General features: G+C 40.4%; 1 protein-coding gene across 1 annotated transcript in view; it reads right to left on the minus strand.

Annotated features, from left to right (window-relative positions):
• Nucleotides 1-21,938: 21,938 nt before the first annotated feature.
• Il2ra (interleukin 2 receptor subunit alpha) overlaps nt 21,939-25,256 on the minus strand; it is a 40,625-nt gene continuing 37,307 nt past the window's right edge. Inside the window, exon 8 of the mRNA XM_015495173.2 lies at nt 21,939-22,309. Coding sequence (XP_015350659.1) covers nt 22,285-22,309 — 25 coding nt within the window. The 3' untranslated portion in view covers nt 21,939-22,284. The remainder of the gene's footprint in view (nt 22,310-25,256) is intronic.

Raw genomic sequence — 25,256 nt, forward strand, 5'->3', positions numbered from 1 at the left:
TCAGACTTATAAAGCTCTTTTATTGTGGATAGTTTCTAACATCAAAAACAGAAAGAGTGGGGCTGGGGATATGGCTCAGTTGGTAGAGTGCTTGCACAAGTCCCTGGGCTCAGTCCCCAGCACCAAAAAAAAAAAAAAAAAAGAAAGAAAGAGTGGCATAATGTAACCAGGGTACTCAACACCTGGCTCAGCACTCTCTCATCTAAGCAGAAATAGCTCCCACCTCCAACTGGAGCAAGCTTAGATATTCTTTCATTTTCTCCCTGAATTTTTAAGTATGTACAGATGATGAGGGAAAATAAAAAATTAATAATCCTTGATACTGTCAAACATATCCAGGTTTTATTGAATGCATATTAATCACATTATCTATAAAATGACCCTTTATATAGTCTTTGAGCCTTTATAAAAATAAGGATTTCCCTATTACAAACTTCTTGTAAACATTTTAGTGGCAGCAAATTATCATAATTTAATACTCCCCCTCTTATTTCAATATTAAAATAACACTATAATGAATATCTCTCTACAAAATTCACCTAGTGAATTTAAGTTTGTCTAAAATAGATTTTCTACTGTGGAATTCTTGATTGGCAGGAAATAATTTAAAGATTTTCTCTCTCTCTCTCTTTAAATTTTCTTCTTTAGTTGTAGATGAACACAGTACATTTACTTTATTTTTATTTTTATGTGGTGCTGAGGATGGAACCCATTGCCTCACACATGCCAGTCAAGCACTCTACCACTGAGCCACAATCACAGCCCAGACTTTTTTCTTTTATACAAATGCTGCCAGCTTATTTTCCAAGTCTTGTGCCTGTCTTAGTCCTTTTTCTGTCACTGTAACAGAAAACCTGAGACTGGGTAATTAATAAAGAACAGGGATTTATTTCTTACAGTTCTGGAGACTGGGAAGTCCAAAGTTTAGGGGCCCCAATTTGGTAAGGGCCTTCTTGCTACATTATTTGATGGTAGAAGGCAGAAGAACAAGAACATTCCAGTGGAGAGCAAGAGCAGTGACACAGACAGAGACATGACTGAACTCTCCCTGTGTCAGGAACCCACTTTGGGGATAACGGTCCATTGATCCATTCTCCAGGGCAGAGTCCCCATAACACGATGGCATTATAGACTTGAGTTTCCAACACAGGAATGACAAAGTTTCTTTGCTGTTCTTGCTTGTTTTTTTATCCAGATGAACTTTTGAATTTTTCACATTGTTTCCCTATCTCTTAAAAAAAGAGACCGAACACAGCTTGAATTGCACTTAGATGGAAATAACATTCAATTTCATTCATATTCAATGACAACTACTTTCTTGGGTTACATTGTCATAACTTGTAGCTATTTAAAAAAATTAAAAATATTTGGGAATAACCATAGATTCACATGTAGTTGTAAGAAATAATACAAAGAGAACAAGTAGACCCTATATGCCTTTTCCCCCAATGGTTACTTTTTTTTTTTTTGTACTAAGAATTGGACCCAAAGGCCTTTAACCACTGAGCCAAATCCCTCTCCCTTTTTTATTTTTATTTTTAAATTTTGAGACAGAGTCTCGCTAAGTTGCTGAGGCTGGCTTTGAACTTGGGACCCTCCTGACTCAGCCTCCAGAGTCACTGTAATTAGAGGTGTGCCCATTGGAAATGGGGTCTTTACAGAGATGTTTGAGTTAAAATAAGGTCATTATTTGGGAGACACTTTATGTATATTCTCCCCAAAGCTCCTGTGCCAATGCAGGAATATTCAGAAGTGAAATGATCGGATTATGAGAACTGAAACTTAATCAGTTCATCCTAGTTTGAATGGACTGAATGGGTGGTAACTGTAGGCAGGTCGGGAGCCTGGAGGAGGTGGGTCACAGGGTGATGCTCTGGAAGGTTCGTCTTCCCTGTGGCCCCTTCCCCTTTCTCTCTCTTTGCTTCCAAGCTGCCGTGAACAGTGTTCTTCTGCCAAGCCCATCTTCCATGAGGTTCCTCCTCCCTAGGGCCCAGTGGGATCGAGCTGGCCGACCATGGACTGAGCCTCTGAGACCATGCGCCATAATAAACTTCTCCTCCTCTCGGTTGTTCTTGTTGGGTATTGTGGTCACTGGGACAAAAAGTTGACTAACAGAAAGTCTAAGGTTCATATTCCTCAAAGGAAATAAGCTGGCTTCAGAACAAATGACTTCTTCAGGAATGTCCACAATTCAGAAGTGACTTGGGTAAGAGTTTCCTCTGGTTCTTCTATCAGGGGACCCACAGAGGGGTGGGGTGTTTGCTCGGCAGTCATCACTCGGAGCATAGGTAGAACTGAGTTCAAGGCTCTGGGGTCAGGAAAAACAAGGCCTGGTCGAAGATTTCTCAGCCTTCGGCTCATTGCCAGGATGATGGATCCTCAGAACCGAAGAGAGCAGGCAGAGGGCCTGGGGTTAGATCAGACCACTAAGAAGGGGGAGGAAGGGCTCAAGGCTAACAACTCAAAGCCAATGGGTCCTCCTCCTTCTTTGTGTTTATTAGATTTTCATTGCTAGACAGAATACCTGAGATAATCAACTTTAAAAGAGAAAAAGATTTATTTTGGCTCCTGGTTTCAAAAGTTTCAGACATGATTACTTGGGCCTGCTATTTGGGGCCCATGATGAGGCAGAACATCATGGCCAGGAGTGTGTGGTCAGCAAAGCTGCTGACCTCATGGTTGTTGGGAAGCAGAGAAAGAGGAGGAGAGAGCAAGATCCCAATATCCTTCAACTTCCTTCTACCAGGCCCCACCTCCTAGAGGTTCCACCAGATCCCGATAGCTCTATCAGCTGGTGATCAAGCCCTTAACACACCAGGCTCTGGGGACCCCAAGATCTAAACCATGGCTTCCTCCTTCCTTTCTCTTTTCCCCTCCTCCTGCTTCTCCTCCTTTCTCTTCTTCATCCTGTCATCTTCTTCAGAACCTTAGAATTTTAATTTGAATTATAATTTATTTAACCTTTCACCATTTTAAAGTGAACAGTCCAGTGGTTTTGAGCATTTTAATGATACTATGCAACCATTACCACTAATTCCAGAATATTTCTATCATTCCAGTAAACAAACCCAGTATCTAGAAGCAGTCACTCCAAATCTCCCTTCCCCAGTCCCCGGTAACCTCCATTTTTATATTTCTATGGATTTTCCTATTCTGAATATTTTATGTAGCTAGAGTTACACAATATGTCTTTTTGTGCCTGGATTTTTTTACTCAGTATATTTTCAAGATTCATCCATGTTGTAGTATGTATCAGGACTTTACACCTTTTTAGGACAAAATAAAATTCCATGAAACATTCCATGATCTGTTTATTTATTCACCAGTTGATGGATATTTGGGTTGTTTCCACTTTGGGCTATGATGCATATGACTACTATGAACGTTCATATACAAGTTTCTATGTGAATATACATTTTCAGTTCTCTTGGGTGTATACCAGGTGTGGAACTGATGGGTCCTCAGATCATACTAAGATTCTTGAAGGTGAGCAGGAAGATTCAGGGAGCCCTAGGGGAGCCAGGCACAAGAGGTTCTCAGTGAACAAGTGATGCATTTCCAATGAAAGCAACCTTGGCATTGGAGATATTGATTTAGGAACTAAGGCAATACAGATTCTGTGGCAGCCTGAATATCAGGATCTAGCTGCTGCAGCTAACCTGGGGACCCAAAGGCAGTGAAAACGACGTAAGAAGAATGAAAGGAAACAAGTCCAGTCAGAAGAATTTTACTCAAGAGTAGAAAAGAATGTTGGGTGTAGAGGATGGAATTCTCCTCAATGCCCAAGAGTCAAAAGAAATAAATAAATCATTGCATTTCTTTAGTGTTGTAAATCATCAGATCTGGCTCTGGCTCTCAGCTTCTGCACTTGCCAAGATCAACAACAATCTGAAATCATTCTTTTGCCTTCCCTGTGGCAAATGTTTTTCTTCTCTTTCTCAGGCTTGTGTCAGGACCCAGGGCCCAGGGGGAGACAGGCAGAGGCTATGGCCTGTGTTGTCTTGGTTACTAGTAAGGAGGTCACAGTGAAAACCTGCCTTGTTTCCTGGCCTCAGCAAATCCACCTGAAGCCTTCCCAGGCAGGGGGCTTCAAAACACTTTTGCATATTCCCCAGCCTCAGATAATCCAGGTGGATTTGCTTGTTTCCCTGGGTATTCTTCTAGAAAGGCCGATTTGGGTCAGCCTCCCTGTATCATTCCTGGCAATTAATCCATGTACTGCAATCCCAGAACAAGACAGCCTCAGATTCTAGAACTCAAAAGCTTGCCTGCCTTTGAAGACAATTACTCCTTCATTTTTTCTCAGGATGCATCTTTGGTAGCCCAAATTCCCAAGTGACCAATCCATTTCTTAATAATTCACCCAGTTGTGTGAATTTGCAGCCTTTTACCCATAATTTAATCACTGTGGTGGGTGGGAAAAATTAAGCTAGGAAATGTATTCTGGATTTTAAATCTATAAATATATTAGAATAAAAATGAGTTCTACAATGACTTAAGGGTTTCCTTGTTTTTGAACTCAGAGTTGTTTTGGAATTTTACTTTTTAATTGATTTGGAAAGTAAGTTCTTTCCAGTTATGAGTTTTATTGGCCAGAAGTCTCTGTTCCTTGTGGTTGTGCACACTGAGGGGACAACAGTGAACAGACATCATATGGTAAAGAGCAATTGTGCAATTCTCTAACCTCTCCTGAGTCCTCAAGAGCAACTGAATTATACCCAATTCTCACTGGTCGGAAGCCTTTGTCTCTTACCTCCTGCCGTTTCTGTAATGTTTTGTCCCCGTCATGCAGAATTCCTGTATCTGCTTTTAAGCGTGGAATGTTGTGGGTGAGAATTATGGGTTAGAAAGGTTACCATATTTATACATACTGAACATGTATAGTCAGCCCTTGAATCTGTATCATAAAATTACTATCATAGATTCAACCAACCTCAAATCCAAAACATTTTTTAAAAAATTGTGTCTATCCTGAACATGTGCAGGCTTTTTTCTTGACCTCATTCCCTAAATAACATACTATAATGACTATTTCATAGAATTTATATTAGTTTAGGTATTATAAGTAATCTAGAGATGATTTAAAGTATGTGGGAGGTTGTGTGTTGGTTTTAGGCAAATATTGTGCCATATTATATAACAGACCTTGTTTAGATGAAGTGTTCACAGGTTGGGGGTCTTAAAGTCCTAGAATCAATCCCCTGTAGACACCAAGGGAAAACCATGTGCATATATTTGTACACATGACTAAGTGGGTTCCCTTGGGAAAGTCGTTAACCTCTCTTTCTGATTTTCTCACTTGTAAAATGGGAATAATAGGACCTACACCATGGGAGGTTGTGAGGATTAAATGAGCTAATAAATGCATTTTGAACTGTGCCTAACATGTAATAAACTTTCAATGACTACTACATATATAATACATAATAGTTGATAGACAATATATTGTCCGTTATAAATTCTCCAATAAATATTAGCTGTGCAATACACAATATTTAATAGATAGTATGCTGTCTTTTGGAAGCTACCTAAGGTGATTGTAGAGGATTTTGTCAACCATGCATGTTAGGGATTGAGAAAGTGTTTGGAGAAATATTATCTATGCCACTAAGTCAGAACCATCTGTTGAGGCAGGAGGCCAGAGCATAGAGAAGATGGGTAGAGAGGCCCCAGGAGCAGACGGAGAAGATAAAAACACCCCTCCTGGCAGTTGCAACAGCTGGGACCAATGTTCCAGATCTCTCGATGTCACGTCCCACAGCAAGGCTACACTCAACTCAGATAGTAACATCAAAAAGCAAACTGCCCAAGATGAAGTGTGTCCTGTTACCTCCACCTCGCCCTTCCACCATGACCATCACCCACGTCCCTCATCTATGAAGAGCACACCAAGACCCGCTGACAAGATCACCAGCTCTTGCTCCTTCACCCCAGCCTCTTCTCTTATCCCCTGGTAAGGAGAACTCGGGAGAGGAGGGAAATTTTCCAAAAACTGGTGGCTTTCACTTTGTTTTTTGTTCATCTCTGAATAATCTGCCAATAAAAGTGACAAAACCTTAAAGTTTGAAACTCAAGACTTATCTGGAAATCTCAAACCCAAATGCCTCTAAGGCCAGACTACAGGATTGAAGAGAAAGAGAAGGGGACTGTGTGCTTCTTAGGCTGTCAGGGAGCAACGGGTGTCCAGTAGCACCAGATTTTTAATTTTTGAAGAGACTTGGGAAATATCAGACCTTGTGTAAAATCTCCTAGTTTATAAAAAGTGATTGCAATTTTAGAAAAAAAAATCAAGGCACCATATGAGCCTAACAAAGGCAATGAACCGTACGTAGGCTTTAATCCTAACAACTACTAGAAGTGCTTCCGTTGTCTTGCCACAGGAGAAATTAGAAATACAGAATTTACTGGAATAAGTGTGGTTCATGAATGTGAAAATCTTAGCTCTATGACCAAGCACAGTTGGTAGCCATGACCTGTTGAAACATTTTATGAGAAGTTTTTGCACATGTACACTTTTCTGCAGAGGGACTCATAGCATCCATCAGCTTTCCAAAGGTGTCCTTGACCTAAGATGTTAGAATAAAATGTCTACAAGAGGTAAAACTTTATAGCCATTATACTTTTTTAAAATTGTAATCATTTATGGATTTCTAAGTTAAAACCAACTGTCAACTTAAAACCATTTATTTTCTGAGTTTAGAGTTTTTTCTTCCAAATTATATTTCTCCAGCTGTCTCATAAATAAAATGCTAAAATGAATCTTAATAATGCCCAAGATTAGAAATGACTCAAACACTTAACAATAGGGAACTGTTTGGATAAAGTATGTAACAAGTACAAAGGAAATATAATGCAGCATTAAAAAATAGTACAATTCCTTTTTGGAAATGTCTCCAAAATATATTGTTTGAAAAGCAATAATGAATGACATGCAAAACTTTGTGTAATAGGTTGCCTCTTATGTTAAAAGGAAGAAAGTAAGAATATATTGATATTTGCTTATATTTACACACACATTCAACAACACTGAAAAAACATATAGGAAGCTGGGTGTGGTGGTGCATGTCTGTAATCCCAGTGGCTGGGGAGACTAAGGCAGGAGGATGGCAAGTTCAAAGTCAGCCTCAGCAACTCAGTGAGACCCTGCCTCAAAATAAAATAGAAAAAGGGCTGAGCATGTGGCTCAGTGGTTAAGTGCCCCTGGGTTCAATCCCTGGTACCAAAAAACAAATGAATATAAAAAAACAAACACACAGGCAAGCAATTAATGGGCTTCTCTGTGGGGGTAAGAACTGAACAGAAGGGAATGGGGTGAGTATGTTCATCAGCTTTCTGTTGCTATGACAAAATACCTGAGAGAAACCAACCTCAAGAAGGAAAGATTTATTTTAGCTCCTGGTTTCAGAAGTTTCAGCCCATGGTCTTTTGACTCCTTTGTTCTGAGCTTGTGGTGGGGCAGAACACCATGGCATAGAGGGCATAGCAGAGCGAAGCTATTCACCTCATGGTATCTGGGAGCTGGAGAGAGGGAGGGTCCAGGGACAAATCATACCCATCAGAGGTCCACCCTCAGTGTCTCACCTCTTCCAACGAGGCCCCACCTCCTGAAGTTTCCATCATCTCCCAATAGCAGGCCCCAAGCCTTCAGCACATGAGCCCCTGGAGCACATTCCACATCCCAGCTTTAACAGTGAAAGAGGGATATTTTTCTGTACTTTTTCTTTTTTATATATTTTAGTGGAAGAAAAAAAAGTATATTATTTATTTTCATCTATGTTAATGTATTATTAAGCTGTATCTACGCATTTTCATTACATTTTAGTGATTTAAAATGAATTTCATTATATTTTATCTATATGGAACACACAAATGTGTGTGGGGGGCATATTGGGGATTGAACCCAATTAGCCACTTAACCACTGAGCCACATGCTCAGGCCTTTTTGTATTTTGTTTTGAGTCAGGGTCTCACTAAATTGCTCAGGGACTTTCTAATTTAATGAAACTGGCCTCACACTTGGAGCCCTTCTGCCTTAGCCTCCTGAGTTGCTGGGATTGCAGGCATGTGCCACCATGTCCAGCCACTTATATTGTATTTTAAAAGAGAAGGTGGTTATTGTACATAGACATAATCGACCATTGACTTTATAATACAGTAGAAAGAACATTTATAAGGTTATAAGGCATATAAGATTATTCTCATTCTCTACCTTTAAAAACACATTCATACAGGACTGGGATTGTGGCTCAGCGGTAGAGCGCTTGCCTAGCACATGTGAGGCCCTGGGTTTGATCCTCAGCACCACATTTAATTTCTGGATCAGAACTTAGAGGCTATTAAAAGCACCATCTTATTGGCTGGGTATATTGGCTCACCCACTCTTTATACTCAATAACTTAAGCAAACTTGTGTATAGAGAACTGACACTTCCATCATTTCTGTGGCACTCTCCTTATCTTCAGATATGCTGAAGCAGGTGCTAAATCATATTTATAAGCAAGACCAGCTCTTTAACTTGCAAAGCCCAGTACAGAAAGAAAATATGAGATTCCCTGTTCAAATTATGAAGAATTTCAACATAAGAGCATTAAACCAAGTTCAAGCCACTTCTTAAGTAATCAGGCCCCATGGGACAGCCTGGGTCACATGTCCATAAAACCAGTGGTGGATAGGGCCTAAAGTGAATCAATTCTCAACTAGTCAACTGAGAGAAAATGTATGTCCATTTCTGGGTGGCTGTGTTATTTGCCACCATCTCTACTACTATTTTATTCATGAAGTAATCCAAATTATAAGAGAACACCCCCCAAAATATAAAATGAGCTAAAACAGTCAAAAAAGTCAGACACAGATGGTGCAGATGGTGAAATTATCAGAGAATTTTAATTAATATGTAAAAGGATCTAAGGCTGGGGATGTAGCTTAGTGGTAGAGCACTTGTCTAGCATGTACAAGGTCCTGGTTTTGATCGTCAGCACCACAAGGTGGGGGGAGAAGGTGAAAGAATCTAATGAAGAAGGTGAACAACATGTCAGATGGAAAAATTTACAGAACTCTAAAGAAGAAGAGTTAAATGAAATATTAGAAGTGAAAATGAGCATTTTTATGGACGGAATTGTGTCCCCCTGGATTTGTTTATTGAAGCCCTAGTTTCCAACGTTACTGTATTTGGGAGTAGGATCTATGTTGGCAAACTAATTGTAACCATATTCTTAGATATGAGGGATTCTGTAAAATAGGCTTATTAGCAGAATGGATGTAGCACAGGAAAGAATTGGTGAGCTTGAAGGTGGGTCAATGGAAACATTGAGTGAAAAAGAAAAAACAAAACTCTCTCTCTCTCTCTCTCTCTCTCTCTCTCTATATATATATATATATATATATATATACACACACATATATATATATATAAAATGAACAAACAAACAAAACTCAACAACCCCCCTACAATATTCTAAAAGTGGTGGGACATTATAAACTTATCTAATGGGCATGTAATTGAGTTTTAGAAGAAAAGCAAGAGGAAGACACATGAAAAGATTTCCCTCAAATAAATGAAGACAACAAACTACAGATCCCAGAAGCTCACAGAGCCCTGAGGAAGGCAATACAAATAACCACAAGCCTGGGCATACCATCGATGGTCAAATGGCTGAAAATCAGCAATAAGGGAGGAAATTTTGAAAAATATTAAATATTTCCTCAGGAAAACACCATGTGAGCTAGAGGCAATAGAGAGGCATCTTTAAAATACTGAAAGAGAAAGAAAATCAGCTTAGAGTCCTCATTGAAATATCTCACAATTAATGAAAATATCTTTCACAAACAGATGATAGACTCTATCAACCGCACACTGTCAGTAGAGAAAATGTTAGATTCTTCCAGTGGAAGGAGTATAAGAGAGAAATTTTGATCTACACATAGAAATGGAAATACATGGGCAAATATGGAAAACATTTTTTCTCATTTTTAATCTCTTTGAAAGATAGTTGGCTCTCTAAAGTAAAAGAGCTAAATGTCATAAATATGAGGTTCAGTTCACTGTGAACAGAACAGTTCAGACTGAGGACCTCCTTACCCTCTTTATTAACCAAATAAGCAGTTTTAACATTTCTAAGTCAGAAGCATCTTGTAGCCTAAGAGGTGTGTCATAATTTTAGAGGAAGTACTCTTTTTTTCTCTCTTTCTTAGGTTTACATAAAGTAATGGTGAATTGCTGTGACCTGCATGGCCACTAATTTAGAAACCGGTGAGGGGCTATGGGAGATTAACAGGGTCAAAAAAATATGTACAGAGAGAAAGCTTGGACCAGGTGGGACACCATTCTCTGATGGAGGAACAGTGACCCAGAGCTGGCTCAGCACATTTATTATATAAGTTTTATCATGAAAAGGGTTTCTGGAAGAAAGTTCCTCCAAAGCAGGTAGGCTTTGAGGTCTAAGGACCTGCAAGCAATTATAATTTCTACCTGTGCTCATAATTCTCTATCCCCAGCAGCTGGTGTCTGAACTCAAGGTCAAGACTGATAGTCCTTGCATAGAACCTACTTAGCAATGGGGTAATCTTTGTTTTTAAATATTTTTTTTTAGTTATTGATGGACCTTTATTTTAATTTTTTTAAAAAGAGAGAGAATTTTTTTAATATTTATTTTTCAATTTTCAGTGGACACGACATCTTTATTTTATTTTTATGTGGTGCTGAGGATGGAACCCAGCGCCCTGCACATGCCAGGTAAGCATGTTACCGCTTGAGCCACATCCCTAGCCCAACCTTTACTTTATTCATTTATTTATATTTGGTGCTGAGAATCGAACCCAGTGCCTCACACATGCTAGGCAAGTGCTCTACCTCTGAGCCACAACCCCAGCCCAGCAACAAGGTAATCTTGACCTATACCTTTGCACAGGAAGTTCCCAGCACAAGTGCAGCCTCCTGCCTGTGGGGCAGAGACCATGATCCAAGTCACTGCTCTCCACAGTGAATCTTATAATCGATAATGTATTTCATGAAATATAGTAATTGCTTCTGATATTTGAAGTAATATTGAAGTTGTTTTTGGTTTCGTTTTGTTTTGTTTTGTGGTACTGGGGATAGGCCCAGGGCCTTACACATGCTAAGCAAGTGCTTTACCACTGTGCCACACCCCTAGTCCTAAAGTTTTAACTGATACTCTACTGAGCTAAGTTCTTACAAACGCATACACCTATATCTCTATCAAGTCAGAGAAAATTTCCCAGGAAAGATCCTTGATATTCCTTTTTAGCCGATTTCCATACTATGCCCTGTCCCAGCCAAGCATTGTTCTGATTTCTTTTGTCATGAATTCATTTTGTCAGTCCTAAAATCATATATGTAGACTCATACAGTATGTGATCTTTTATCCCTGGTTTCTTTGACTCAGCATTGTTTTTGAGGTTCATCTTGTTATGTATACCAGTAGTTTGTTCCTCTTGGTTGCTGAGTTGTATTCCATTATACAAATATATAATTCATACATTTTCTCCTGTTGATGGACATTTGGGTTATTTCCAGTTTTGGTAATTATGAAAAAGATGGACATTTTTGTACAAATATATGTGTGTGTGTGTATTTAAATTTCTCTTAAAATTTTTATAAGAGAATTTCTGTGCCATATGGTAAGGTTATATTCAAAACAGTGTTTCTTTTTCCAGTGCTTTGTAGAACCTAGGGCCTCATTTATGCTAGGTAGAGGCTCCACCACTGAGCTACATCCCCAGCTCAAAATAGGATTTTGAAGCAAAATGCTCCATAGACTTTTGGCCAGTCTACTTTCAAAGTATTGTTATTAGTGCTCCTCTAGCATATCAGATGTCAGGTTTGGTGACTAACCCTTAGAATTTTACACATGAGGTACAGACAGGAGTAAGAAGGGGGAAGGTCTGTCTGTTTCTTAGCCCAGGAAACGGGGGAGAAGATTGACAGGAGGCAGGTAAGTGATCAGGCCAGTTATAGCCACATTGTCCCAGGACTGTAGGGTGTGCTAGAGGGAGGGAAAGAGCTGAGTTGAGCCACACTCTTGGTTCTTCTATATAGTAGGAACCCAGAAAATAACTGCGAGTCTGACTGTGTTGCTTTCTAGAGGGGTTGACTGTTGTGGGGTGAGGTGTCCCTTAGGAAGCAGCAAGATAACTCAGCAGGGTTGCCAGCAGCCCAGAACTGTAGGGACTGAGATCAGGATGGGTTAGTGAGGCAGTGCTCAGCCCCAGATAGTCCATGCCACAGTTACAACAGAGGCAGGCTCTAGCTGAGACTCCCAGCCAGCAATCAGTACCTGGGTCTGAGGAAAGCCAAGGTGTCACCTTTCCCATCACCCCAAGGTCTTACCAGCCGTTCTCCTCTCCACTTGTGGCTTGCTCCTTCATCAACTAGAAACCATCATAGGGCAAGAAGTAGAGGGAGGGGGAGGATATTTGAGTAACTAAACATTTTTATTAAAAAGAGGCTGAAGGATGCCTACGGGGGTTGTTTAAATTGGGTAAGACATTTTGTTTCCCTGCCTACTACTGGGTAAAGGCTGTTTTGTTATTGATTAAATAAAGAAGCTACAATTTCTGTGTGCATCTGAAAGGTTGTGTATCTGTCACCATCAGGCAGGCTGGGCATCAATAACAAGCAGCCCCCAAATACTTGTGGCTTACAATGGCACAAGTTTGTTTAGTATTTGAGTTTCATTGTATCAAAATTTAGTTAAGACTGTGCTCCATAAGTCTTCCCACTATGACAGGCTTTTGGAGAAACTTAGGTGCAAACTTGCTGGCCACCAAGGCATGGGAAAAGAACAAGAGAGGTTCATGTGCTGTCTCTGAAGCTTCAGCCAGTGGTGATGCACACACTTGTCACACTTACTGGCCAAGGCAAATCAATGACCATTGCTAAACTCAAGAGAGTGGTGAATAGTATTTTCTCCTCCAAAAGGACATTGATTATTTGTAAAAACTTGTACCCATTTAGAGGTAGAGTGTCTCTTTCTAGCTAATTTATTCCCTACTATTGTTGTCTTATAGGATTCATTGGAGCTGTAGCAAATGGTTTTTCAGTTAAAAAATAAGTCATCCTGAGATATCTGGGGAGGGGAACTATTGAAGAGGAAGAGAAAAGACTGTGAATGCCAAAGAGGTTGTTTGTGGAGCACAAATACCAAGATGATTCTCCTAAGGAGAGTGAGCAAGTGGTGGCCTTGCAGGAACCCAAGGCAGGAAGCATATTTTAAAGTCAAAACTCTCCATCTCTGAGTCGGAAGTCCTGGTTGACCAGGCGCTCTCAACTGAAACTTCCCACCCATGCCTTTTCCTTGGTTCACTTCAGTAGTTTCCAGGTCAATTATTAACTCAGAGTCTGAGTTAAAGTCCCCTTTTCTTTGAGTACTTTCCTGGAGGGATCCTGCAGCTAGCGGCAGCCAGGGACTGTAGGGAGGGATAGTGGAAGTATCCTGACTGGTCATACCCTGCAGGTGGGGATTTCACTTCCGTCTGGTTCCAGTGTGCCTAGATGCTGAGGATTCCCGGTGACAGGCCCCATCAAGTAGGAGCCTGCAAATCTGAGGGTGCTCATTCAATTTCCGGCATGGATGTCCATCTCAAGTTCTTCTGTTCCAGCATCCTGTGGGACTGCAGCAGGGAGCCCAGGATCCTTTCTTGGTGACCCCTGGAAGGAAGGTGTGGCTGTCCATGGTCTCAGTTAACTATCCCTCACCAGTGGGCACCTGCGGATGTGTGGATCCCATTCTCTCACATCTACCAGAGGGAAACTCCGGGGGCCGTCTGAAGTTCTGTCTTGCCTTTCCAATTTCCGTCTGCAGGACTTGTATTCATTCAGGGATTCCCTTGAGTTCTTGCGCTTCTCATTTTGATACTGTGTATCCAAACCTACCTTTCCTCTACAAATCACAGAGCAGCCAGAAGATGGAGACTCCTTTTCTCTTCCTTAACAACAGGCGCATTGAGGATGTGGATGGGAAGGAAACCTGTTTTCCTGGTTGTCTCCTATTTCCTGCCTCTTGGGTCTCACACCTGGTGTGGTGTTTTTGGAATACAGCAGATCAATATCTATCGATTTTATTCTGTGTATCTGAGTGTAGGCTGTTGCGGGGAGACAGTGCGTACTGTGTGGAGCCTTAGATTCTTACTCTGCCAAAATGGAATAGTTTACATAGATAGCATCTGATCACACCAGCTACAGAGCTTTTTGCAGGTTTTCCCAAGGGAGAGGTGTTAAATATTTGCAAAATAAATACGTGAAGAACCTAGAATTTAAAGGTCCTAACAGCATTTTACACATGATGTACATGGACTGGAAGTCCCTCTCACCTAGGTTCACCCCTGACAGGTTTATCTGGGCATGTCTGATACACCTAAGGGGGACTAACTGCATTTTTTAAAGAAGTGAGACTGGAAGAGAAGAAAAAGGAGGGTGTCTGTCTCAGAGATCATTCCATTGGTCTGACTCCCTGGCCCTATGTCATATACATAGAAAAGCTAGAGGCAGAAGCTGAGGCTGCAGGCTTTGGAGGATAGGCTGGTCTTTTGAATCAAGCTAACATGACTAGAGACAGAAGAGAGGGAAAAAATATCAATTAGGTTATTCATAAGGTTGATGAGCCAGGAAGGAAACTACCATGTGAGGGATGCATAGTTCCATGGAACTATTGGGATTTTCTCTGATTTCCTACTTTGAATCTTAAGTGACACATAGGCAAATATAGCGCTTGATAATTTTGTTACCTTGTGATCAAAGATTCCTTCTTATCTCCACTGTCACATTGGTAGGATCCTCACTACCATAGAAGAGGACATGTGTTTGGCATCTTGTTCCTTGAAGTGGGAGTGGAAATTGCAGTGAGGGTGAACGTCTCAGCAGACTTCTCATTCCCGACTTAGCCAGAAAACATCATCTCATAGGAATAGTTCCATGTGAACCAACATTTCTGGAAAGTCTTCAGAGATGTTGCAAATTGACTGTCATCATTCCTTGAACATGATTAAGGGAGCAGTCAAATTCTGCTGGTGCCATTCTATCTTATAGACTTACCTCCTGGAGGGGGAACTTTCCAGGAGGTAGGCATGGAGCAGAAAACCTGTCATTACATGAATCTGCTATGATGTTGAATATTGATTCTTGATCCTATTTTTAGTTGAAAATATTTTTATGTTAATATGACTAGAAAAGCAGATATTTTTAGGGGAAAGTATAGGTTTATATCTAATATCAGTAGGGATGTGATTGCTAATTTTTCCCTAACAAGGGCAAAAATCACAGTGGGAATGGGTGTGAATTTCTGGCATGAGTACAGTCCAGGTGTACGCAATCACAGCATAACACCTCTGTGAAAATAGGTGTCCAGGTCCCTTTGATTTTGTGTCCCTGTTAAACTTGGCAGGTGGCTTCTTGCCACTGGTGGTTCTAGCAAGACCAAGGGCCTGTCCGTGCGAAGAGATGATGAGGGGGAAGGGCACGCCCGTCCTCTTCAAGGGCACATCTTGGACGTTCCTTTTGCTCACCTCTCCATGACCAAGTGGGGCTCATCCCAGCAACACAGGGTTGGCTCAACATACAGAAATCAATAACCGTAATTCATCAATAGGCTTAAAGACGAGAATCACATGACCATCTCAATAGATGCAGAAAAAGCATTTGACAAAACACAGTATCCATTCATGTTCAAAACACTAGAAAAACTAGGGATAGTAGGAGCATACCTCAACCTTGTAAAAGCTATATGTGCTAAACCCAAGGTCAACATCATTCCAAATGGAGAAAAATTGAAAGAATTCTCCCTAAAAACTGGAATAGACAGGGATGCCCTCTTTCATCACTTCTATTCAATATAGTCCTTGACACTCTAGCCAGAGCAATTACACAGAAGAAATTAAAAGGGCTACAAATAGGGAAAGAAGAACTCAATCCCTATTTGCTGATGACCGATTCTATATTTAGGAGACCCAACAGTCTTTGCCAGAAAACTTTTAGAACTCATAAATGAATTCAACAAAGTAGCAGGATATAAAATTAATACCCATAAATCAATTGCATTCCTATATATCAGTGATGAATCAACTGAAAGAGAAATTAGGACAAGTATCCCATTCACAATAGCCTCAAAGAAAATAAAATATTTTGGAATCAATCTAACTAAAGAGGTGAAAGACCTCTACAATGAAAACTACAGAACACTAAAGAAAGAAATTGAAGAAGACTTTAGAAGATGGAAAGATCTCTCATGTTCTCGGATAGGCAAAATTAATATTGTCAAAATGTCCATACTACTGGAAGCACTATACAGACTTAGTGCAATTCCTATTAAGGTTTTTTTATAGAAATAAAACAAGCAGTCATGAAATTTATTTGGAAAAATAAGAGACCCAGAATAGCCAAAGCAATCCTTAACAAGAAAAATAAAGCAGGAGGCATCGCAATACCAGATCTTAGATTATACTACAGAACTATAATAACAAAAAATGACATGGTATTGGCACCAAAATTGACATGAAGACCAGTGGTACAGAATAGAAGACATAGATACAAACCCACATAAATACATTTATCTCATAGTAGACAAAGGTGCCATAAACCTATATTGGAGAAAAGATTGCCTCTTCAACAAATAGTGCTGGGGAAAATGGAAATCCATATGAAATAAAATGAAATTGGATCCCTATCTCTCACCCTGCACAAAACTCAACTCAAGGTGGATCAAGGACGTAGGCATTAGACCAGCAACCTTGTGCCTAATAGAAAAACAAAGTAGGCCCAAATCTCCATCATGTTGGCTTAGGAACCAAATTGTTCAACAAGACTCCTAAAAGCGCAAGAAGTAAAATCCCCAGCACCACATAAAAATAAATAAAGATATTGTGTCCATGTATAACTAAAAAAAATTAAAAAAAAAAAAAGAATCAGGCCGGGTGTGGTGGTGCACAGTGGCACATGCCTGGAATCCCAGCGGCTCAGGAGGCAAAGACAGGAGGATTGTGAATTCAAAGCCAGCCTCAGCAAAAGTGAGGCAGTAAGGGCTGGGGTTGTGGCTCAGTGGTGAAGCACTTTCCTAGCATGTGTGAGGCACTGGGTTCGATTCTCAGCACTGCATATAAATAAATGAATAAAATAAACGCTCATCAACATCTAAAAAAATATTTTTTTTTTAAAAGTGAGGCACTAAGCAACTCGGTGAGACCCTGTCTCTAAATAAAATACAAAATAAGGCTGAGGAGGTGGCTCAGTGGTTGAGTGCCCCTGAGTTCAATTCCTTGGATACACACGACACCTGCCCAAAAAAAATCAAGAATCAATAAATGGGATTGTATCAAACTATAAAGCTTCTTTACAGCAAGGGAAATGATCAAGAACATGAAGATTATACTACAGATCAAGAATGGGAAAAAATCTTTGCCACCTGCACCTCAGATACAGTGTTAATTTCCAGGATATATAAAGAACTCAAAAAACACCAAAAAACCCAAATAACCCAATCTATAAATGGACAAAGGAACTGAACAGACAGTTCACAGAAGAAGAAATACAAATAGTCAACAAATATATGAAAAATGTTCAATATCACTAGCAATTAGAGAAATGCAAATTAAAATTACACTGAGATTTTATCTCACTCCAATCAGAAAGGCAATGTAACTCAGTGGTAGAACACATGCATAGAGCATGTCAGGCACTGAATTTGATCCTCAGCTCCACATAAAAAATTTTTTAAAAAGCTATCATGTCCATCTACAACTAAAAAAAATTGTTTAAAGAATATAAGTAACAATAAATGTTGGTGAAAATGTGGAGAAAGAGGTACACTCATACATTGTTGATGGGACTACAAATTGGTGCCACCACAATGGAAAGCAGTATGGACATTTCTCGAAAAACTTGGAATGGAACCACCATTTGACCAGTTTTACCACTCCTTGGCATATACCCAAAGGACTTAAAATCAGCATACTATAGCAATGCAGTCACATCAATGTACATAGTAGCTCAGTTAACAATAGCTAAGCTACAGAGCCAACCTAGATACCCTTCAATACATGAATGGATAAAGAAAATGTGGCACATATACACAATGGAATATTACTCAGCCACAAAGAAGAATTAAATTATGGCATTTGCCAGTAAGTGGATGGAACTGGAGGCTATCATGCTAAGTGAAATAAGCCAGCTCAAAAACCAAAGGCCAAATGTTCGTTCTGATGTGTGGATGCTGACTCACAACAGTGGGTGGTGGGGTGGGAGGGAGGAGTGGAGGCTCACTGGACTGGACAAGAGGGACTAAGAATGGACTAAGAGACACAAAGGGTAGCAAAAAATAGAGGCTTTAATGACGCTCTTGCAAGATTGGGTGTCTGAGGAGCAGGCACACCCAGATCCGGTACAGTTAGCATTGTATCCTCCAGAGCTTGTGGTCCCCCTAGCCCTGCATTCCCCTTTGGCTGAATACCCAACGGGGTGCAGTCTTTAAAGGTCATCTAGGTTTTACTGTCTCCTGTTGGGTTATTTAATACCTTTAGTTGTCCCCACCTCTCCTGTTCTCTAGTGCCTGAAAAGTTCCCTTGGATTGAACACCTTTTGGCATGCACACAACAGAAATAGTTGTGTACATGTTTCTGTTTGGACATTTCTCTTTTGGGAACATGAATAACAGTGGAATTGTGGAGTCAGAGGATAATTCTACGCCTAGTGATTTGAGGAGCCCTCAATCTCTTTTCTACAGTGGCTGCACCATTTACTCTGCCCCCAGAACTTTATGAGGGTTCTTCTCCTTCTTTTGTTTAAAGTCTCCTTAATGGGCATAAAGTGATATCTCCTTGAAGGTTTTTTTTGGGGGGGGGGATTACTAGGGAATGAACTCAAGGGCACTTGACCCCTGAGCCACATCCCCAGCCCTATTTTGTATTTTATTTAAAGATAGGGTCTCACTGAATTGCTTAGCACCTGGCTGTTGCTGAGGCTGGCTTTGAATTTGTGATCCTCCTGCTTCAGCCTCCTGAGCTGCTGGGATTACAGGTGTGTGCCACCACCCTGGCTTTCCTTGTAGTTTTAAATTTTGTCTTTTTGAAATACCTGTGCAACTGATTTTCTCGCTAGTCCTTCATCAGGCCCTCTTGCCATATCAACATTTATAGCAGAACAATTCACAATAGCTAAACTGTGGAACCAACCTAGATGCCCATCAGTTGATGAATAGATAAAGAAAACATGTATGTATACCCAATGGAATATTATTCAGCATTAAAAGAGAATAAAATCATGGCAGGGAAATGGATGGAGTTGAAGAAGATAATGGTAAGTGAAGTTAGCCAATTCCCCAAAACCAAATGACGAATGTTTTCTCTGATATAAGGAGGCTGATTCGTAATAGGGTTGGGCGGGGAGCATAGGAGAAATAGACAAACTCTAGGTAGAGTTTATCTAATGGGAGGGAGGGGAAGGGAAGGGGCATGGGGGTAGGAAAGACGGTGAAATGAGATGGACATCACTATCCTAAGTACATGTATGCAGACACGAATGGTGTGACTTACTTTGTGTACAACCAGAGATACGAAAAGTTGTGCTCTACATATATGTAATATGAATTTTAATGCATTCTGCTGTCTTATATAACAAGTTAGAATAAAAAATAATTAAAAACATTAAAGCTATTACAAACTTGGGAGGATCCCAAAGAGCTTTTGTTTGTGTAGGTTTATATCTGTTGATATTTACCATACTTAAAAACTAAAAACAAGAAAAAATTACAATACCATTTATCCATTCTTTCATCAACAATGGAAATGAACTCATGATATGAACTCATCACATAGCATGTGATCTCTTGAAAATTCCACTACTTCTGAGTGTGAACTGAAGAGTCCTCAAAGAGGCCATGTCTGTATTTAAGAGCTCCCAGATGGTTTAAATCTCACTGATTGGAGTGTTGTGACCTTGTGGAGAGATGAAATGTCATAAGAAGCTTAAGTTGTATTGGATGATTTAATTAGGCTCCTTTTACAGCCATGTATCACGGGCCTCTGTGCCCAACCTAGCATTTTTGTGACCACTGGGTAAATGTCTGCTAAGCTTCACGGACCACTATTTAATTTTCAGACTAATAATGAGATGGTACTTGACTCCTGGAGGAGATTCCCCTGCTTTACTGAAAACTGTGGAAGATTTCCCTACCATTTTGTAGCTCGCCTGGGGACCCCACCTACTTTATTGGCACTATAAAATACTTGTGTAATCTCTTTCCGGGAGGATCATGTCCTTAGGGAACCCTGTGCTTTGGGAACTCATGTCATTAATTTGAGTTGGTGTTCCCAGGGCTTTTGTTGGCTCAGAATAAACCGTTTTCTTATTTCAAATTTGTTATTTCTATTGTCATAAGTGAGGGAGAATAAAATAGGTAAGTAAATCTGAAATTAATAAGAAAAAAATGTTGATGTAATAGCCCCCTCTTTTCCAAAATGAGTAATGATCATACAATTCAGTTTTACTCAAGGAAGAATTTTTAAAAAATATTATATTTTAAAATTCTTGTCTGAGATGCCTCTAAAATTTAGTTTACCTGGAAAGCCTGTATTTGGGAAAGGGAGCATGAAAAAGAAAGTCTGCTTTGTACTTGGCTGGTCACAGAAAAAATCTGAATGTAGATCCTGGTGAAACTAGCTCATTCTTATTTATTATTGATTTATTTTTTGGTACCGTGAATTGAACCCAGGGGTGCTTTACTATCGAGCTACATCCTAGTTCTTTTAATTTTTTTTATTTTGAGAGAGGGTCTCACTAAGTTTCTGAAGCTGGCCTTGAACTTACAATCCTCCTGCCTCAGCCTTCCCACTTACAGGGATTATAGTCATGCTCCACCATGTCCTTCCTAAATACACATTCTTCTGTCTTTCCAGAAATGAAAACTGATTGATAGTTCAAACTTCTCTCTAATCTCATGAAATCACGTGATGTTAAATTTGAACATCTGAGCCAACCGGTTTGAAGAAATATCTCATATGAGACTGAAGAAGAATGCTCAGAGGCCTCAGCACCTGAAGCTGATGTTTTCACTAGCAGTTGAGGGTGGGTGGGCACACGGAATGCACACTGATTCTCAGCTGGTTCCTTGGACCAGCACCATTAGAATCACCTGGAAACTTGTTAGAAATAAAAATCCCAGATCTACTGACTCAGCAACTCCAGAGGTGGGCCCAGCCATCTGTTTTAAGAAGGCCTCCAAGCCTTCTGACTTGCTGAGTTTTTGGGCAACAGTTGAGGACCACAGGGGCACCTTTTCTACCGCAAAATTTTATCAGTATCACTTCCCCCATTCACTTCCTTCCTTCCATCAACATTGAATGAACTGATCCTTTTTCAGTGTTTTTATGACATGTATTGGGAAATGTGCACATTTGTACATTGTGTGTCTACCAGTAAACATCAAATTAGTGTAGGCCCAGCTCTGAGTGTAATTTACAGTAATCCCAAAGAAGCCAACTCTTAAAGAGGCCTGATAATAAGATACAAGTAAAGTATTTTGATAAGTATAATTCATTCTCTGGAACATAGTTTACCCTCCTGTTCCTGACACTAGCATTCAATATTTGAAATCCTCTCCAATATTGAAGCTTCACAATTCCAAGGGATTAGCTGCCTTATTTTGATATTTTCCACAAATGATTCTGCCACAGCTTTTTTTTTCTTTAGAGATTCAAATCTGAAGCCTCAAAAGAAAAGGTTTGCGTTACAGTATTGAGCTAGGCTCAGTGTGCTAGTCGCCAGCCCAGAGTTCTTAAAGGTTGTTTAGTAAACAAAGTGATCAGAATGGACTAGCCAACCGGAGCTGGGAAAGGTCCCCACGGATGAAATCCAGGCACACGGGGTGGCATGGGAGGGAGACTACTTATGTTAGTGCTAAGGCTTTACCTGGGATTTCCAAACTGGGAAATTGGGATGAAGTCAACACAAAGTTACTTTATATTGTATAGGATATGGAGAACATTCCATGCTGTTCTATCTTTAATCAACCCATGTCCACAAAGATAAGTCAAAGAGTTCCATTTCCCTTTAAAGACCTTGGAAATTCTGGATAGAAGTGGGCAGGTCTCCCTCTTTGATGGTGCAGATTGTCTTAGTGATATGGCAGCAGCTGCCTGATGTCCTGTGATGTAAATCCAGAGGTTCCCCAAAGCCAAGAGATGTGAGATGCGAGATGCAAGATGAGCGTTTGACCTCTCTGACTTTGCTTCTGCCTCATGACTTCTGTTGGCTGTTCTTGGCTTCTCACCACTCTGGGTTTTCTAGATGGTTCTTCTACTCTTCTTCCTGTGGTGATAATAACTCAGTCATAGCCATATGGGTAATAATTGTGCCAAGGAAAATGTGGTCCCCACCTTATACCAATATGGACAGAATATTCTATTTGAGTCCCAACCAGAAGTGTGACCTGCTAATTTTGATTCTACCCCAGGATACCATTACCTTCCTACTTGGTGAAACCTGACCTTGAGATCTTGCTGCCCCTCTGGAGGCCCAAAGTGGCTGCCCAGTCTTAGCCTCTGTTTTATGGATCACTCTTCAATTTAGTGTTCAATAAGGGGGGTCTGAGGAAGAGTCCTGGAAGCCCTCCTGTGTCCCCATTACTCCAGAGGCAGAGACTGAGTGGGTCTGAGGGAGCAAAGAACAGATGGGCTGTTTTGTGGCTAAATCCCAAGGGGCATATTACCTGAGATCTTCACTTTACATTTTGTTCTAGGACATGGTGGCTACAGGAGTCCTGGCTACAGGAGTCCGTGCGTCTTTCCATCCTCTCTCCTTCCCTCCCTTCCTTTCTTCTTTCCTTCCTTCCTTATTTTAGTATGAGGGATAGAACCCAGAGCCTTACTCACACAAGGCAAGTGAGCTACCACTGAACTATATCCCTAAATAGGTGTGTGCCACCATGCCTGGCCCAAGGAATCGAATTTTTAATGGTATTTAAATTATCCAAGATTGAACTTAAATATCCATAAGTGGCTAGAGGCTGCCATGTTGGACAGTATGGTTTTTAGTTTTCTCAGTCCTTAATGAGCTCATAAGAATATCAGGTTATTCCCTACCTTGCTTAAAGCTTCTCAGGGCAAACTCAGAGCAGAGGTGTGCTAGGAATGTCTTACAATCAACCCTCCGAAAAACTTTGCCTGTTTCCATTGTGTAGGTACTCCTACCATGCTAAGCATCCAGCTGCCCACGTGACATCCCTGGACACAAAACTGGGAGGAGAGTCACAGTAGCACACCGTCCTGTGGTATTTCCATGATACAGGTACAATAGATGTGAATTACCTTGAGAGCAAAGATCTCAGTGAAATGCAGTAAAATAATTTGGAAGTGATCAGTTTTGAGTATGTATTGCCTTTGTTTTTAATATAGTTTGTTATACTCTAATTTTTAAAAACAGCTGTGCTTAGATTTCTTTGTACTTTTAAGTGATATACTGTGATACTTTAGGCACTAAAGCAGAGCTAGTAATGCTTTTTCTAGTTTCACATTGGCTTATTTTAACAGGTTGAGATGTTTGTTCTAAGACATGTAACCTAACTTTGTAGTCTAAAGTGTTCCACTACCAAGTTGTATCCCTTAGTAGACCAGACCAAATCTTTTGTCCCTGAAGTGTTCCAAGATAGACCTTGATGTTTAAAAGAAAGATATTTGTTAAAATGGCTTGAGTTTCATCTCATTAGGATCCCCCGTAGTTACCCACTGTGCATGTACTAGTCCTCTAGAACCAAGTATGTGAAACAGACAACTGGCTGGGAGGAACTCTCCAGGGCTTGTTTTCCAAAGAAAAGTATTTCAAGAAACAAAGCTTAAACCTCCCTTAGGTGTGTTACAAAGCTGTTCAAAAAGTAACTCAGTAAGGCTTGTGAATGGAAATATGTAGTGCCCAAGTCAACATTCTGCTTTAAACAGTAATAAATGCAGATAAGTTAAAAAAAAAAAAAAAAACAGTTGATAGGGCTGGGGGCGTAGCTCAGTGTTAGTGAACTTGCTAGCATGTTCAAGGCCCTGGGGTTTGGTCCCTACCATTGCTAAACAACAACAAAATCAAACTATCCCAAAAAGTCCCTGAAAATTTAACCAAAATGTGAGCTTGCTGTAACACTTCTCTGGTTCCTGGTGATTACTCCAAAACAAACCATTTAAAAATGACCTTCAGCAGTTCAGTAAGATTCTGTCTCAAAAAGAAAAATAATAAAGGACTGGATGGGGATGTGGCTTATAGCAAAGAGCCTCTGGTCTCAATCGCCAGTACCACAAAAACAGACAAACAAAAAAATAAAACTAATCTCTGGCTGGGGTCCCATGATGGTCCAGTAAATTAAATATAGAATATCTGTTGAGCCACAAGAGGGCGCCATCAGATGAAATTAGATTCTAGAAAGTAGGATTTTTTTTTTTTTTTTTTTTTTTTTTTAGATTTATGTTTGAATCTTTCCAGAGACCTAATCCTGGGAGGTCTTATGGGAACTCAGATAGTTTGAATCTCTCCAGAGATTGTAATCCTGGGAGGTCTTGTGGGAATTCAGACAGTTTCAGGCAGTCCTTTACTTCTCTACATAAACTGAACCATGACTGCTCCCCAGTGGTCTGTCCTCTGTGACTGAGGGATTTTGGTCTTCAAGCTACCAAACGGAAAGGTCCTTGCCAAGTACTCAGCTTGGGGAGGGAGAAGACCTGACAATATGTCAGACACTTCACACGCTTCATCTCCTGTAATCCTGAAATAACGCCTTAGAAAGAAACGGGGGGATTGCCAGATCTGTGAATAATTCCCAATGCAATAACCCTGAAGGGCTTCTCATTTGCACTGAAATAATTTGTACTTCTCAGTCCACATGAGGAAAGTTAAGAGTGTATTCCTTCCTTAGGGAAGGAAGGAATGGAAGGAATCTGCTTTTTTTTTTCCCCCCTCTCTGGCTGGGCTAAATGAAGACTCTAAGAACTTTGGGTTTTGAGGGGAGGATCTGTATCTTACCAAGTCTTATTTGGGAGTTTATGTCAGGGTTGGCCAGAGTGGATTCTGGCAGGCAGGGACGTCCTGGATACTCACAGAGTGACACCGTGGGTCTTATGGTCTACTCTCTAAAGGCTTTTCTCAAGATGGCTTCTTAATTCTTAATACTCTTGGCCTAGCGCACAGCCCTGGTCAGTGCTTATGCTGCTGTTGTTACAGGGACCAAACTTTGGGACGCTTTCCCTACTCTAAATGACAGGCTTCCTTGACAATGTGG

The sequence above is a fragment of the Marmota marmota genome, unplaced genomic scaffold (genome assembly GCF_001458135.2).
Source record: "Marmota marmota marmota unplaced genomic scaffold, marMar, whole genome shotgun sequence".
In the NCBI taxonomy this organism is placed as follows: Eukaryota; Metazoa; Chordata; class Mammalia; order Rodentia; family Sciuridae; genus Marmota; species Marmota marmota.